Source organism: Girardinichthys multiradiatus, chromosome 13 (genome assembly GCF_021462225.1).
Source record: "Girardinichthys multiradiatus isolate DD_20200921_A chromosome 13, DD_fGirMul_XY1, whole genome shotgun sequence".
In the NCBI taxonomy this organism is placed as follows: domain Eukaryota; kingdom Metazoa; phylum Chordata; class Actinopteri; order Cyprinodontiformes; family Goodeidae; genus Girardinichthys; species Girardinichthys multiradiatus.
Genome location: NC_061806.1, coordinates 40,978,807 through 40,995,787, shown reverse-complemented (window position 1 = coordinate 40,995,787; position 16,981 = coordinate 40,978,807). Strand labels below are relative to the sequence as shown.

At 39.2% G+C, this 16,981-nt stretch overlaps 1 protein-coding gene across 21 annotated transcripts in view; it reads left to right on the top strand.

Moving 5' to 3' along the window:
* Nucleotides 1-16,981, top strand: part of LOC124879056 (regulating synaptic membrane exocytosis protein 2-like) — a 63,020-nt gene that overhangs the window by 41,850 nt on the left and 4,189 nt on the right. For 8 of the 21 annotated variants that reach the window (XM_047383330.1, XM_047383329.1, XM_047383331.1 and 5 more), the window contains 19 exons: nucleotides 1,876-1,944; nucleotides 4,762-4,894; nucleotides 5,148-5,255; nucleotides 5,782-5,832; nucleotides 5,934-5,999; nucleotides 6,678-6,737; nucleotides 8,333-8,442; nucleotides 9,525-9,554; nucleotides 10,150-10,659; nucleotides 10,834-10,875; nucleotides 11,029-11,067; nucleotides 11,549-11,575; nucleotides 11,974-11,996; nucleotides 12,074-12,171; nucleotides 13,301-13,450; nucleotides 13,750-13,934; nucleotides 14,201-14,336; nucleotides 14,606-14,718; nucleotides 15,829-15,930. In XM_047383330.1, the coding sequence (XP_047239286.1) occupies nucleotides 1,876-1,944; nucleotides 4,762-4,894; nucleotides 5,148-5,255; nucleotides 5,782-5,832; nucleotides 5,934-5,999; nucleotides 6,678-6,737; nucleotides 8,333-8,442; nucleotides 9,525-9,554; nucleotides 10,150-10,659; nucleotides 10,834-10,875; nucleotides 11,029-11,067; nucleotides 11,549-11,575; nucleotides 11,974-11,996; nucleotides 12,074-12,171; nucleotides 13,301-13,450; nucleotides 13,750-13,934; nucleotides 14,201-14,336; nucleotides 14,606-14,718; nucleotides 15,829-15,930 (2,052 nt within the window). Of the gene's footprint in view, nucleotides 1-1,875; nucleotides 1,945-4,761; nucleotides 4,895-5,147; nucleotides 5,256-5,781; nucleotides 5,833-5,933; nucleotides 6,000-6,677; nucleotides 6,738-7,159; nucleotides 7,328-8,332; nucleotides 8,443-9,524; nucleotides 9,555-10,149; nucleotides 10,660-10,833; nucleotides 10,876-11,028; nucleotides 11,068-11,548; nucleotides 11,576-11,973; nucleotides 11,997-12,073; nucleotides 12,172-13,300; nucleotides 13,451-13,749; nucleotides 13,935-14,200; nucleotides 14,337-14,605; nucleotides 14,719-15,828; nucleotides 15,931-16,981 lie in introns of all 21 variants that reach the window. The other 13 variants (XM_047383344.1, XM_047383345.1, XM_047383335.1 and 10 more) reach the window with 12 other exon arrangements.

Here is a 16,981-nt window from a genome sequence, read left to right as displayed (position 1 = left end):
TCTAGAATCTGTTTGGAGTTCTGAGGGTTCTTGTTGGTGTACTGGTGGCATTTAAATGCTATTAGAAGTCCACGGGAACTGCTCTGTCTTGCACAATTCATTTCTCATGCAAGTTTGTGAAAATTTCATTGAGATTTTAAAGGTTCTTTACTGCACTTCTGTGGTTTAAAAGAACTTATTTAGTTGTCTACATTTAAGTGGAAAAATATTTGATTTAAATTAAAGTTATTTAAAGTGCATAATAGATCATAAATTGATGTCTTCTATTTTTAAAACAAGAAAAGACTATCCTGAATGATGGCGACAAGCACACAAATTTCAGCATATTTTATTAGGATTTTACGTGACTGATCAACACAGAGCAGTGCATATTTGCCAAGTGGAAGGAAATGAAATCAAGGTTTTAAATTTATGTTTTATAGATTAAAATCTGAGAAAGTGTGGCCCACATTTGCATTCAGTCTGTCTGAATGAAAGTTTGTGTGTCTCTACCAACTTTAATGTATATTTTTTCCCATTTTTCTTTGTAACAGTTTAAGCTCAGTTTAACTGGATGGAAAGCATCTGTGTGCTGCCACATATTCCCAAATGAATATAGTTTTGGACTTTGTCTATGCTCTGATGTAAACCCTTTAATTGTAGCTCTGGCTGTATGTTTATGGTAGTTCTTCTGCTCGAAGGTGAACCTCCACCCTAGTCTCAAGTCTTACAGGTTCTTTCCAATATGTGTCTGTACTTTGCTCCATCCATCCTTTACCTCTGACCAGCTTTCCTCTTTCTGCTTTAGAAAAGCAACCCTACAGCATGATGCTGGCTGACGTACTATGTCAGTTTTCCACCACAATGTTTTGTTTTTTTTACATGTAGGCCAAAACAGATCAATCTTGGATTCATCTGACCAAAGCACCTTCTTCTGCATGCATGCTGCGTCCCTCTGCAGGGCTCGTAGAAAAGTTCAGAGGGAACTTTATACGGCTTTCTTTTAACAGTGACTTTCTTGTCACTTTTCCATTAGGTTAGAATATTACAAATAATATTTATCCTTTGTTGTGGAATTTTCTTATCAAAGTGGAGAGAAGTTGACTCACAAGAAGAGAAAATCCGGACTTTGTCTTTATAAGTTTTATTCAAAGGCATTCAGCGTTTGAATGACTCTGTCACCGAGCAAGTCAGTTAAGCAGAGCCATGAACACCATTTACACCAAACATGACAGGGTTATCTCAACTTCATAGAGTCTGTGTTTTATGACCCTAGACCCTTCTCGGGTTCAGAGGTGACAAAGTTATTTAGGAACAAACCATCTGCTCTTCCCAAGACATCACCCTAACAAATGGGTTTTAACCATTAAATTTCTGATAATGGCTTTTTCAGCCACCTCCTCTAACACAGATATTCTGAGGAGTGAGGTAACCTAAAGGTCATACAATTTGGAACATTTACTGCAAGAATTTCCATCACACCTTTTAATAGATTTTTCCACTGGAGCTCTGGGTCTCTGCAGCTCCTCCAGAGTTACCACTCATTAGATTGTACAACAGTGGAGGATATTTAGTAATTGTGTCACGTCTGAGGCAGTAGGTTGCACTGGATTTTATTTAGGGCAATCAGAGTAAAAAGGGTTGAATACAAATGCACTCCACACTTGATTTAAAATTTTCATTTGTGTTTTTCAAGTTGGAAAGAAGTTCACTTGTGTCCAAGGTGGTATATGATATTTGAAGGGGTCGGTAACCCATTTTATGGGGAAAAACAAAGTCGCTCTGTAACATTTATATGAGGGGGAAAACCTTATTTTGCCACTGAGTCTGAGGTTTTTCTTCCTACCTGTGTGTGTGTGTGTGTGTGTGTGTGTGTGTGTGTGTGTGTTTGTGTAGGATCTCAGCGGATCAGTGACAGCGAGTTTTCAGATTACGACTGTGAAGATGGCATTGGCGTAATCTCAGGTAAACTCAACATCCCATAGTGCACTTCAGCTTGCTTTTTCAGACAAAGGATGTTTTGTTGAAATATATTTTTTATAAAACATTTTGCATTTCTGTTATTTTAAAAACAGTTATGTGGAACATAATAAACTCTCAAATTAAGAAGTATAACAAAAAATTTTTGATTTCTGATAATGCTTGAATTTAGTTTTTTCTATTAATTGGGATTTGCAATTTCACTTTTTATTTGTATTAAGCAGTACAAAAGTTCAAAAGTTAATGGACAATGAAACCGATAAAATCCCATGTTGTGCCCAAATACACAAAACATTGACATCCAGATGCCTTAACGTTGTTAACAGTTACTTGAACTCCCTCATAGCTGTTTCATATGCAGCTGATTTTAGAGTTTACTCAATGTGTGGGGAAAATGATTTGAATTATTTTTTCAAGCTGATGATAAAGTCAATGCCAACTGGTTATGTGAATGGATCTGCTGACTAACTTTGCTTCCGTCATCAATGACTTTATATAGTTGACACCAGATGATTACATAAACTCTATATCCTCACAGTCTGACATTAACTCAGACTAAACTTTATTTGTTTTAGGTCAGTTGAAGATTTTTATTACTTTCTTCAAATCCAGAAGTTTACATAGGCTAAGAGTGATATGTTCTTAATCAATCTGAAAAAGTCCAAATGATGATGTCATGGCATTGTAAGTTTCTAATTCTTAATATTTAGGTTAAAGGGAGGCATGCCTGTGGATGTATTTTAATGAAAACACCTCGTGTGTGACATCACATGATGTGAAACACTGCTTTCATGTGTGACATCATGGAAAAATAAAAACAAATCAGCCAAGACATCAGGAAGAGAACTGTAGACCTCCACAACTCTGGTTCATCCTTGGATAGAATTTTCAGATGGCTTAAAGTGCCACGTTTGTCTGTTCACACCATTATATGCAGGTATAACCGTCACTGAATGTCCAGCCATCATGACGTTAAAGCATGAGAATGGTTCTGTGTCCCCTGGGGGGGCGAAAGGGAACTGCTGAAGCTGGCAACAGACGGTCATTATCCACAGTAAAACGAGTCCTGTACAGCCACTCAGCAAAGAAGAAGCCACCTCTATAAAAGCAGCAGATTATAGGTTACAAATGACAAGGATCGTTATTTTTGGAGACACATCCTGTGATTTGATGAAACTATAGCCAAAGTTTTGGCCCATAATGAGCACTATAATATTTGGAGGCATGGGGGTGGGGGGGGGTAGCAATCCTAAGAACACCATCCCACCTGTAAAGTACGGGGTTGGCAGCATCATGGTGTGGGGGTGTCTTGCTGTAGGAGGGACTGGTGGACTTCACAAAACAGATGGCTTCAAGCAGGAAGAACATTATGTGGAAATACTGCAGCAACCTATACAAAGTGACTTAAGTCAATGTTTTGGAGTGGTCATAAAAAGCCCTGATTATTTAGAGTAAATTAGTGGGTAGAACTTCCCTCAAAGGTGAGTGAGAGAGGAGGCCTGACTGGGTTGCACCAGTTCTAGAAGGAGGAATGGCCCAAAATGCTAGCAAACTATGGTGAAACCCAAAAGCAATCAAATCATACAGCTTAAAAGGCAACCCTATCAAAACACTGAGGAAACATATGTAAACTTCTTAAGTTAAAGAAAGTTTAAAAAAATCTGTCCCATAATTTCAAGCAAATAGAAAAATGTTAGTAATCCTAAATTATCTAAAACTTTCTAATTCATTCTGTTGTTGTTATGATTATTATTATGATTATATTATAATATTTAATATTAGTTTTAATATTTTATTAAATAATAATTCGGTCTGTTAAGTGTTGTCCTGTGAATACCAGCCCATTAAGATGGTGGTATTAGGACATTAGTGAAAGGGGTGAGCCAAGCTCTGACATGACTGAACAGCAAAACTCTGCACACACATGGAATAAATTCACACAATTTCTTAAAATACAAGAATTTATTTACAAAAAAAGTCAACTCAAAGTCAAACATATTTCAAACATATATCAACAAACTCTTTACTATACTAGAACAATCCAACTTAACTACCAAGCATAACGAAAGAATAAGGAAGACCAATAAACTCTATATACAATGTGAACAAATGAATTAGATGGTTAAAACCATGACCAATAAACTCCTGCAACATTACCATTTAATGTTATTTATGTTTGAGAACCAAGGATTATCTTGAGAAATCTAGAAATGAAGTTAAGTTAGTCTTGGAGCTAACTTGGACAATAATTGGTATACCTACAAACAACCATTCACAATGCAAGATCAGATAAAACATTATTTTTATCAAATTATATTTAAAAAAATATTTTGCTGAATAAAATCAAGCCTCTGGATGACTGATTCTCAATGGTGTTTATTATGAAAAGCAGATCATTACTTAACATGATGCTGTTCATAATCAATTGGTGGGATTCATTTAGAATGACTTAAAGTTAGCTGAACAATATGAAAGGCTGGTTGAAGGTCACCCAATAAGGTGTGAATCCAGAAGAATACATGAAAGTTAAATTAACGTTAAAGGCGTTTAAAATAAAAAATGAACATAAGCGGGACTAATCCCTGAGGAACCACCCTTGCCACGTGAAAACAGCTGCAACTGGAACTGGAATGGCTTTCACACACTGGTGTCTGTTGGAAAGAGATATTTCCAACCACCATCAAATGGCACTAAATCCTTTATGTAAATCTTAAGGTTTTTCAGCTAAGTTATAGGGTTACTGTATGCACATATTTAAAGCACATCAACAAATAAGCCCCATCTTTATTTTTCTCTGGGCAGATTACAGACAAAATGGGCGGGACTTCCACAGCTCCACCCTCTCAGTGCCAGAACAGGTGATATCATCCAATCACTGCTCCCGATCTGAGATGGTCAGGAGGTCACGATCGCCGAGCCAACCTCCTCCACAAAGGTAAGCAGCAATATGATTTAGGCTAGTTAGACTGAGGCTACCTGAGACTAAAGCAGATCTCGTGGTTTTATCTTATGAGAACAGTTGAGGCTTGTTTTCATGAGTAAAAATGGTAATATAGAGTTTACCTTTAACCCTTATACTTGTTACATTTAGGGGCACAGTGGTTTAATTCCTCGAAGGGCATCCCTTTTTTTTACCAAAACCTTTCCTCTTCTTCTGCCACCCTTGATCTCTGGCCTCTGGTTGCCAGTGGTAACCCTCTGTATCCGTTGTACCGGGAAGATGCGGTGCGGCTGCTGCGAGGCTCCAAGCTGAGTCGAGCGTACTCTGACGCCACTCAGTATAGCAGCCTCGACAGGTAACCATGGTGAATAATGCTAATGCACCTGACCTGGGTCACCTGGACAGCAGCTAGTGAAGCATGAAGTCCAGTTCCTCTTAATCTGAACATTTATAATTGGAATATCTTAATTAATGAATCAGTACAGAAGCTGTTTGTGAGATGAATCCCATCAGTAAGTAGCAGGTGAGTTGGTGTCAGAATAACCCTACAACCCCTGCTGATGCTGGACCAGTAAAATATGAAAGCAGAAAGAGGTCTGAACCAGGGCTGAACTGGATGTAATGTGCTTTAGTCCTGATGTTAGAGCTGATCCATGTACAGGTTTTGTACATGGATCAGCTGGTATAGTATTCACCTCCCCTCCCCCCCGGTGTTGTAGCACTGCTTGTACTTTTGTCTTATTAACTTTATGTCTGCTTAGAGAAACTGTCTGTAGAGCTGTTTCTGGTACCTTTTGTAGTACAAGTTGTGGAAATGTTGGTGCTCAGTTTGTACAGTACCGCTGTACATCTGGACTTAGTACCTTCTTTTCTGTATTCAGGCGACACCTAAGGAGAATGTCTGTGGCCAACTCTCTCGATTCCTATGACAGGTACAGCTGTAGTAACTAGCTGTAGTTGTAGTACCAGCAGCAACAGTAGTTGCATATAGAAGATAAACGAGTAACCATTGATATGCTTTTCTGCATGTAAGATACTTTAACGGTCCACAACATACCTGGACAAACCATGTAATGAATGGGAGTTGTGAGGATTACAGGTAAGCTCTGGCAGTTATGGGTAATGTACAGATGAATCTCAATAAATCTATTTAATCAATATTTCTGTAATTTAATTTAAAAGATGAAACTCTTATATAGATTCTTTACATACACAGTGATATGTTTAAGTGTGGAAGTCACAAAATGTCACTGCTTAAAAAGCTATAGAGTGCTGTATCCAAACATACAGTATTAAAGGAAAGTTTAGTGGAAGGAGAAAGTTGTGTTTGTTTTTACACTAGTGGCCTTTATTTTTTTGGTTATTTTAGTAAGCAGTCAGGAAGTGTTGTGGGGTGGAGAGAGAGGGGAGACATGCAGTACAGTTCGCCAGGACTCGAACCTGGGACAGCTGTGGCGAGGACTGAAGCCTACGTTTATGGGTCCTGTGCTCTACCAATATCCCGCAAGCTGCCTCCAAAAGTGTACAAGTTAAAGCAATAATCACAGCCTTGAGGGAATCGTGAAGCAAAGCCCATGGCAGGAGTCAGTGGTTTTGGAGCCACCACACACCAACGTCTCCAGGATATGAGCTGCAACTGTTGCCGTACTTGAATCAGAAATGCTTTCCATGGGCTAAGAAGAATTCATAATTTATTGAGATGCACCTGTAGTGTGGAAATTAGTCATTGGTTGAGATCCTGAATGTTTTGGAGTTTTGACGTTCTTTTGTTCTTCAGTCAGGACTTCATCCCAGACTTTCCCTATGAGCCAGATGCTTATGATGAGGAGCTGCTGAGGTACATAGACAGACTGGCTTGTATTGACTTTCAATTGTAGATGTAGAGAGTAGATTAAGAATGCAGACTGAATTCTTGTCCTTTTTGATTTCCATCTGTAAATATCTGGGAACTCGGTATACTCTGGACTCTTTTTCCTTCCGCTCTAGAATCAAAACTTGTATTTCCTTCGATTTCAAGGCAAAACTTTCCTTTTTCTGTCCTCCCCAATCTGTATTTGATTGTTTCTCGCTGAGACTTCCTAGAAAATGTCGTGCCAATGGTTTTTACTTTTTTTGTGTTTAAACTCCTATTGACAGTGCCTTTTACGTTTGGAATCCACAGGTGACGAGAGAAATGTCAACTTCATGTGACCAACTTGTTCCCCAGGTGCAGCAGTTGTCAAGGTGACAATAGGTGACAGTTGTCATGGTGATATACAGGTACAGCAGGGGGATGGACCAGAGGGATTACTACAGTCGCTCTCGCTCAGCTGACCAGCGAGCGATGGCCGACCGAGCCATCTACGTGCGGTCACACTCGACTGACCGAGCTGACTCCTCCTACCTTAGGTCTGGTCGCTCCGCCCCTCCTTCACCTGCACTGATCAGGTGACCTGCTGCTGACCAATCAGAAGGCAGATCAATCTCCCTGGTGCTTGATAAGTGTTGTTTAGAGCATGGAGTCTGACCCGAGACCTATAATGTCTTGTTTATCACAACCCCTTTTTTCATTTGCATCATCTTGGCATCACACCACTAACTGGCTGCTGATTCTTGTTACTTTAACCTTCTTTGTTTTTTGTTCCATATTTGGCAGCTGACTTTGTTGCAGCATGTTGTTCATTGCATGTTTTTTATTCGATTTGTTGTTTGATATGACCGGTATGTTGCATGCGACCCTGAAAGAAAGTATTTTATTTTTTGTTCTGCTGCTTGGCTCTTTGGCTTCTTTGCTCTTGCTTTAGGTGGAATCGTCACCTCTGTTGTGTAAAGTGGGACAAAAATCTATATTTGACCTCATTTTCAAAATTAAAAAAAACTATCTTTATTCTGAGTACATCATCTCAGTAAGGATACAAATTCTACGTTAAGATTTGTGTTTTACCAAAACTAGACTCTTTTCAGCTCAATATATGGATTTTCTATAGGAGTTAGGTCTGGGGGTGGAGATGGCCATGGAAAAGGGTTGATTTTAGTGTCTGAATAGTTTCTGTGTTTATTTAACCAAATATTTAGATTAATATCCAATAGAAGTTTATTTTTCAGAGAATTTATTTTGTCATCACATTTTACTTAAAACCTTTTGGTATTTCACAATGCTACTGCACTAAAAATACATTTATTAAAGACTTATTTGATCTAAGGGGTGCCAGTAATTATTGGTGCTATATTTAATTTAGTAATGGAGGACACGGTCCTTAATTAGGCATTTAGATTTCTGTATCATCCCACTAATATTAGCGTTAAGAGGGACCCTTCATGAATAATGTGATTGAAGACAGCTCATTTAGATCCGGTAGCTTGTTTTCACATTGGATCTTACTTCCTTTCTTTCTGGTTTGTGGTTCGACTTCTGAGTATTTTCTTGTTTTGTTTTTATTTGGTTTGTAACAGGGCGAATGCTCACGGCGGATCCAATATGACGAGTCCGACCGGAACGGCGGTCTTTCCCCGCCGAGGACGCCAGCTTCCCATTGTCCCGCCAAAGGGAGCTCTGGACCGAAGTATGTTTTCTGGGGAATGTCTGGTCCTCTGGCGACCAGTCGGCTTCTAGCATGATCAACATATGACGTATATAATCAGTTCATTTTATTCTAATTCAGTTAATTTGTTTAGCACCAGATTACTCATCTCAAGACACTTTACACAACAAACAAACCAATTTATATCATCCAATACAATATAATATAAACAGTTGGGTTCAAATTAATTTACATACTTTATGTATTTATATTTTCTCTATTATTTACTTATAAGTATAAGTAAGTCTAAGATTTAATAAAAAATGTAAATAAGAAACACATCAACTGATAATTCCAAGGTGGGACTTTCTGTTTTAGTTCAAAATTACAAACATTACCAGATATTGATGACTTTTATGGTTTAGTGTTCAGGCTTTGCTATATAATTGTTCCTTGTTTAAGTAAAAATATCAGTAAAGGTTTAATAATATTACTATGGTTGTAAATTGGGTATAGTGGGGTTCTGCACATTGTTAGATGGGAATAAATCTGCCAAATTATTTTTTGTTTTTAACATTATTCTGACTGTTTTTATAGACCTTAGCATAAAAAAGTCTTTATGTGGCTTGTTTAATTTTATTTTTTGGTAAAATATTGTCATCTTCTGTGTTTTTCTGCTTTGTAAAATTAGAATTTTTTGTTACTTTTTTATTTAAATTAAACATAATGTTGATGTGATAGCTTCAGCCATAGCATTTGGCTGTCAGGGAATCTCTTGGATATAAAATAGGATTTCATATTTATTTATCTGTTATTACTTTATTTAACCAGAAAGAACCACTGGGATTTAAAATCTCATTTACAAGGCTAACCTGTACAGAAACAGCACTAAAAGACATTAAACTTCAAATCTGACAAATTATGAAACGTCAGTGTAATACTATAATATAAAAAAACTGAAAAAAGTCCAATAACATTTAGATTCACCGTTTATAACATTAGCTTTGGTGGTTAGTGTTTAAACAATGAGGGGTTTTTGGCTCCTTTGAGGGTTTAGCTGAACCTGTTGAGTAGAGCCAATAGATGGAGGTTTTAACAGTCTAATCTTGAGTTGTTTCTTTCAGGTGGAGAACCTTTTGACTGTGTACAGACAGGTACTGATTTCCGTACCTGAATGTTGTCCACCTGGTTAGACTTAGAACATTCTATGTATCTGTTTTTCCTTTAAGAAGAGCAGTGTTGTAGCTGTAGTTGGATATAAATGGAGGATTAAAGTGCTGTTTAGAGGAAACAGATTAAGGTGTGTGTGCGTGTGTGTGTGTGAAAACACTAATGGACCTCACTGTGGGTTGATCTGGGCTTTGCGGGAAGTCCTAGCTGCTTTGCAGTGCCGACATATCATTGGTTTTACCTGCAACAAACGTCTGTGTGAGCAGCCAGTGGATCTTTTGGATGGTAATAACTGTTGCAGGTCATTTTCTCCAATAACTTCTAATAAATGAAGGTGATTCTTAAAGTTGTGTGAATTTTGACACTAGTGGACAGGACCTGCAGCCATTTTCATCTTATGCTACATGGTTAACTTGTTGCCTCATCTCTGCGTTCTAAGTAAAACTTGTCATGTTATTGGTCATTTGATTAGTTAGTCTCTGAAGCTGGTCACGCTGTCCTTCATCATCTCATTGTTTCCATTCATGTTTCTGATCATCTTTTTGTTTCCTTTCTCTAAACCATACTGCTGTTCATCAGTTTTGGCCACACCAACCACAGGAGCACCATTAACAGTTACAGCCCCACCCACTGCCCCTCATGAAGTCCCTCCCCCCATACAAAAACAGGCCCCTTCTCTAGTCAATAACCAACCACCTCCCGTGATACGAATTCAGGGACCACCAGCTCATCCACCTCCATCTAACCTTATGCATCCAGCTCCTAAACCTGGACCCCCACCTGTATGTGCACCTGTGCCTGCACCCACACCTGGTCCTCTACCTGCACCCAGACCTCAGCCTGCACCTCCCCCTGCACCCACAGCCACACCAACACCTACAACACCTATACCTGCCCCTGTTTCCATCTCCACACCTGCACCTACCCCGGCTCCGCCTCCTACCCCTGTTCACCCCCCTCCTCCTCTTGTTCAACCACAGCCAGTTCCTAAATCCACTTTGCCCCCTACACCTGAACCAAAACCTGCCCCAACACCAACCCCTGCCCCTTCACCGGCATCCTCACCAGCCCCACACCCTCAGACTCCAGGTGTGTACTTCTGTCCATTCATTCTATGCCAGTAGAACCAGTAGCTGAACATTCAGGAGTTTATTGCTAGCATGTTCAACATTCCTGGCATTCAATACTATTAATTTATTTAATGATTTATTTATTCATGTGCTCATGTTTGTTACATCATCACATCACGTCTGCATGTATCAGATCCAGAGAGACGCTCAGCTACACCTGGCGGGACCAGAAAAGGCAAGTCTAGTGTCAGGGTAATCTGATGATGAGTTCAGGTGATCCTCTCAACTCGTAAACATCGAGTCTTTGGACTGTAAACGATGAAGAGGAGTCACTTGAAGGGTGTCACTGTGGTTTGATCAATGACCTGTCTCTTTCTGCGTGATGCAGAGGTCACATGGGAGGATCAACAGAAGAAAACACCCAATGGTATTGTACACCCACTAGCCTTCTCCAGGTGTAGATAGAAAGTGTTTAGATCATGTATCTTGACAATGGTAGTCATGTACAGAACAGCTGTAAAATGGTTATGAGAGGATATGAATCTGCTTCAGTTTTGTATCTCTTTAGATATTCCCCAGTCTTCCATATAGACACCCGTAATTTGCTTGTACAGTAGTTGCCATTATTGTCATAACAAGTAGTGAATATTTGCTTTATGTAGAACCTTTATTTGTTGTGTCTTTACTGGTGAAAATACTAAATGATCCTTTTATTTATAGGTCAGTGTGTTGTAATTTTCTCAAAGAAACAACATGAAATGCAGTTTTTGACAAAAAACATGACTAAGAATTGAGTTCTGAGGTACATTGGTAGTGTGGGCTTTTGCATGTTTGTTTGAATTCATACTTGTTTTATTCTTATCACCTTGTTTGGTTGATCTCCTTTTGCTGAATGTTGTCGTTTGAAGGAGATGTGTTGCCATCAAGTGGAGAAGGTAGAGACTCTGTTTCTTTCTGCTTTGTGGTTTTTGCCTGAGCTGCTGTGAATTCAACCTGGATTTTCAGTTTTTACCCGTGTAGAGAGTTTCCTAGTGGTAGCATATGTCTGACCCAAGCTTGGTTTTAATCTCTGGTCAAAAAGATGGAATGAAAAGCTGAAATTAGATGTCTTGCTTCTTATAGCTACATCGTATGTAGCTGCTTTCTGTGAAAGAAACATAAGTCTATTCTATATTTAAAGACATCTTCATAGAAACAGCACTGTCCATAGAGAAACTCCTGGGACTTACTCTATTTAAACTGAGTTGCTACAAATTGACATGACTCCATGCTCTCAGTTGTACCACATTTCTTATCATTTTATTAAACTAATGCTCTTCTTATGTCTCTGCAGGTGTGATGAAGGACCCCACTAAGGTAAACTGCTCTACAGCAATCCAAATTAATTGCCTATAATGTCACACCCCTACTCACCTGTTGTCTTTGGTCTCCAGATGAGGGACAGTCTATCCTTTAAATCATCAGACAGCGACGTCAGCGACGTTTCGGCCATGTCCAACGCATCTGAAACCAGAACCGCCCTCAAGATCAGGTGAGAACTCAGGGACCAGCTTTGATTCAGCCCTTTTAACAACAAGAGAGAAAACAGTTCTTGATCTGGCTTTAATTTTACATCATCTGTTCGCTCTTTTTGTACTTTACACACAGTTACAGGACATTACAAAAGTTTTTGCATTTCTTTAGTGGGCAACCAGTTCCATCTAAAGTTCTAAAGTCACTTAATTAGTAAACAGGTTCGATATGTGAGCAAGAGTTGCAAGAAAAAATCCAAAAGGGGCTGGCTTGCAGTTTTTCACCAATAATGTTGGTCAGATGAAGCTAAAATTGAACCTTTTGGTCCTGTGTGTGGTGGAAAACTAACACACAGCACCATAACTAACAGGATGATGGAAATGGTCAGACTGGGAAAAAAGTCCAAAAACGAGTGGTTTTTCCCCCAGACTGATGAACTTTAACAATCACAGAGACCAGCTACTCTGCTGGGAATCAACACTATGCATATTTGCAGTAATTCAACCTTGTCTTCTTCATAAACACACTGTAAATATACATATTTTCTTTAAAAATTCAGTTCTAATTCCCACCAAATTTATATATTTACATTTAAATTATACCCTGCCTCTTGCCCATAGACTGCTGGAGATAGGCACCAGCTCCCCCGTGACCCACTATGGAAGAAGCAGTATAGAAGAAGAATGAATGAAAGAACGAATATTTAAATTGTCAAAAAACTGAGATTAAAATAGAACAAAGTCAAATTTCTTGATTGTTTGCACAAACTTGGCCCATAAAGCTGATTTTAAACAAATCTGTGACATAAAATCATTAGAAAATACAGGTTGTGGATAAGTTACAAGGTACTTTACTCTCCTATACAGTAAGTTATTATAGTTAGTGGGGCTTAGATCTCTGCAGTTTATACACACTTTCCAATGAATCAAAATAATGAGTCAACATGATGAGCTTCAGTACCTTCTCCAACATTTCACTGCCTGCTATATGAATGTGTTATTTTTTGCATGTTTTTGATGATGTTTGCATGTGCCTGTTGTTTCTTTATTGTTGTTGAAATATCATGTCAGCATGTTCCTTTTTTCGTCATCTTTTTGCATGTTCTCTGTCTGCATGCTGCTATCCTGTCCTCTGATTGGCTGAGATAGTAAGACTGAGTCTATGGAGGGCCTGTCAGTGGACTTGGGTGGAGAATCAGAGGGGGCACAGGAAGTAGAAGGAGCAGCAGAGAGCGACACAACGCTTCACAAGAGCGAATCGGTGGAGGAGGGACTAGAGGAGGAGGCTGAGTCTGCAAAGTAAGAACGATGCATTGTTTAACCAGTGTGCAGACTCTGCCCATTCAGTACAATGCTGGTGCTCTAGTAGGAGACACTGTGACATCATGTGATGTGGTCAAACAGTTAAGGTGTTTGCTCATTTTCTTTGTAAGTCCTCTTCCCTCCTACTGGGGTTTTAGCATGTTCCCCTCAGCTGTGTTCATGTTCCAGTGACTGTTTGGTTGCTTTTTGCCCCTCCCACAACTGTCTCTCCTTCTTAGGTTTACTTAGTCCCTTTTCTTTGATCATTGAGAGGTATAAGTTTCTTTTTACTGCAGGCCAGCATCTATCTCTGGTGCACCCCTCACAAAATCCTCTAGTGTCGGTGGAGAGATTTGCTCATTAGGAAGAAATGACGACGATGATGATGACAAGAAGCGACGCTCTAGCTTCGGAGCGAGGATGATGGGAATGGTCGGACTGGGAAAAAAGAGCCAGAGCGCATCCCAGCTCAATCCAGACGGTCAGTCCCAGTTTATTCAAGGCTCACACTCCTAGACAATTTTATAGCAGGAGCTTCTTTGTTTGGGACATTGGTTATTAACAATTGAAATGAACTCCACCACCTCTGTTTGGAAGAGAGGTCATCTATTTAGCAATTATTATATCAGAAGCTAGTTGACGGCAACTCTTTCTGTCAGCTCCTGCAGAGGGTGTTCAACCGTTGATTAGTTACAACCAAAAACTCACTGAGATTTGTCTTAAATCGCTTTTGTTTGCCTCTTACAGAGGAGGAGAAGAAGAAGAAGGTGATAAGACTTCCTGTCCAGAGGAGTGTAGAAACTGGTTTGGCCATCGAGTTTAAATCTCGATTCACCCGGCAGCCGAGTCGGGATCCAGATGCCGAGGACCCCAAACCCGGAGCGTAAGCGAGTTTTCAGTTCAACACTTATTTTTGTTTCTGTTGTTTCCTTCTGTCTCAGTTCTTCCTCCCAGTCCTCTTGAAAAAATCATACTGCCATCCCCCATTTTAACATGTCAATCCTTTCATTTTATCTTTTTACTTTTACTGCTGTTCTTCTCTTTATTGTTTGTTTCATGCTTTCTTTTTTCTACTTTTTTCCCAACTGATTATTATTTCCCAAAGAGGAAACATTTTAATATATCTGGTTGTTCCTCTCTGCATTTCGCCAGTCTGATATTTCCAGGAGTGAAGTTGGCATCAGATAAGCAGTTCACAGGCTTCCTGGAGGGATTAGGTCCCGGCCAATTGGCTGGACGGCAGACTTTGGCCACACCTCCCATGGGTATGACTATTGATCAGAAATTTAATATTATTATTTACATTCATTTCTTCAATAATACGTAATTCATCATCTCTATATGTGTATGTGTATCTTTATTCAATTGTTTATATGAGGGGAATATTCCTGCAGTTTGGGCTTTTAAACATGTTGATGTGCAGATAGAAAAATAAAATAACCACTCATTTATTAGCTTGCAAGCAACAGATTTACAGTTCAACATTATTCATATTGTGACATTGAATACATTTTTTTATTTGTATTGATGATAGTTCAGAGGAAAGCAACATTAGCACTGAATAAAGTCAAGTATTATTACTGAGGATAAAAACATAAGAAAATCAATAGCTTTTTTCCATTGTGTTTCTCCACATACACTACATGGGGGCTGCACGGAGGCGCAGTGGGTAGCACTGTTGCCTTGCAGCAAGAAGGTTGTGGGTTCGATTCCTGGCCGGGGGTCTTTCTGCATGGAGTTTGCATGTTCTCCCTGTGCATGCGTGGGTTCTCACCGGGTACTCCGGCTTCCTCCCACAGTCCAAAGACATGCCTGTTAGGTTAATTGGTCTCTCTAAATTGCCCTTAGGTGTATGAATGGTTGTTTGTGTGTTGCCCTGTGATGGACTGGCGACCTGTCCAGGGTGTACCCCGCCTCTCGCCCATAGACTGCTGGAGATAGGCACCAGCTCCCCTGCGACCCACTATGGAATAAGCGGTAGAAAATGACTGACTGACTAAATAAAAAGAACCATACAATATTTATAAACATATTTAAAAAATATGATTTAAAATTCAGGATAACATTTAGCACTCTCGATTGTTATCCTATTTCTTTATTAAGATTGTGATTGTTAATTAAGATTTAGTACTGCAATTTGTTTGTTCTCTCAGTGCCTACAAATTATCAGTAAATATTTGTTTATGTGTTGCAGCATTTATTCTGGCAAAGCTCTATCTGTGTTTATGTACTTTCTAGTTCCTGCAAAAATTTATTTTAGTGTCTGTGAGTTGATGAGGTGCTGTGAAGATAAAAATAGCTGCACGACTCATGTACCTATTTTTATTTAAAAGCACATTAAAGAGACCTCATCTGACCAGCTCTCTGTTGATCAGGGGACATCCAGATCGGGATGGTCTACAGGAAGGAACGGCTGGACGTGGAGGTGATTCGAGCCCGGGGCCTTGTTGGTAAACAGGGCAACAAGAACACTCCAGGTGACAAGACCTGACAAACATTTTCTATGGTTGCACATAAAAATTAGACCTTGCTGCGCAAACGTCTTCTGCTCATAAATTATTCAGTGACAGGAAGAACAACCCTGAGCATTCAGCTAGAGCTACAATAGGATGGTTTAGATCAAAGCATATTCATAAGTTAACTCACAGATGCTCTCCATCCAGCTAGAGCTTGAACTATTTTCCAAAGAAAAATTGGAAAAAGTAGATGTACAAAGCTGATAGAGACACACCCCAAGACACTTGCAGCTGTATTTTTATTGAAAGGTGGTTCTAATTCTAATGCATGCAACACTTTTCAGATTTTTTATTTGTAAAATGTTAAAAACCATGTATTATTTTCCTTTCATCTAGCAATTATGCTTTACTTTGTGATTGTCTATCAACTAAAATCCACTTTAAATAGACTCAATTTTCTGAGGCACTGTACATCCTGTAGTAAATTGTTTGCAGTAACCTGAACTAAGACAGCAGTCAAATTAGAAATAGTCTAGTGTAAAAATTTTAAAAGGCAGTTATGTAAATAATATAAGATTTATTTTACAGAGATGGGATTTATTTAATATATTTTTAGTGATAACTTTGGAATAAACATTAACTTATAAATGTTTTACCATGAATATCAGTGTGAAGTGGTGCCACCTGGTGGCGGGAAAGAGCATTTAGACCAAAGAACGTTGCTACAAAGGACAGAACGTGCTGTACAGACAATAAGAAGAAGCTGGAGAGCAGCTCCAGCAAAACAATATTAGAGATGTGTGGACAGGGATGAAGAAGATCACAGGCTTCAAGCAGAAGGATGATCAGACCGATGGACGTCTGGACAGAACCAATGAACTGAACACATTCTTTAATAGGTTCAGTTCAGAAACAATCTTCACATCCTCCTCTCCTGCTCACAGCCAAACAGACATTCCACCTTCCTTTGACCCACAGGACCCACAGCTGTCCAGTAACACCTCAAATTTTTTATCTTCCACCTCAGCCCTAGACCCTTCTGCTTCTACATGTTTGCCTTCAACCATATCAG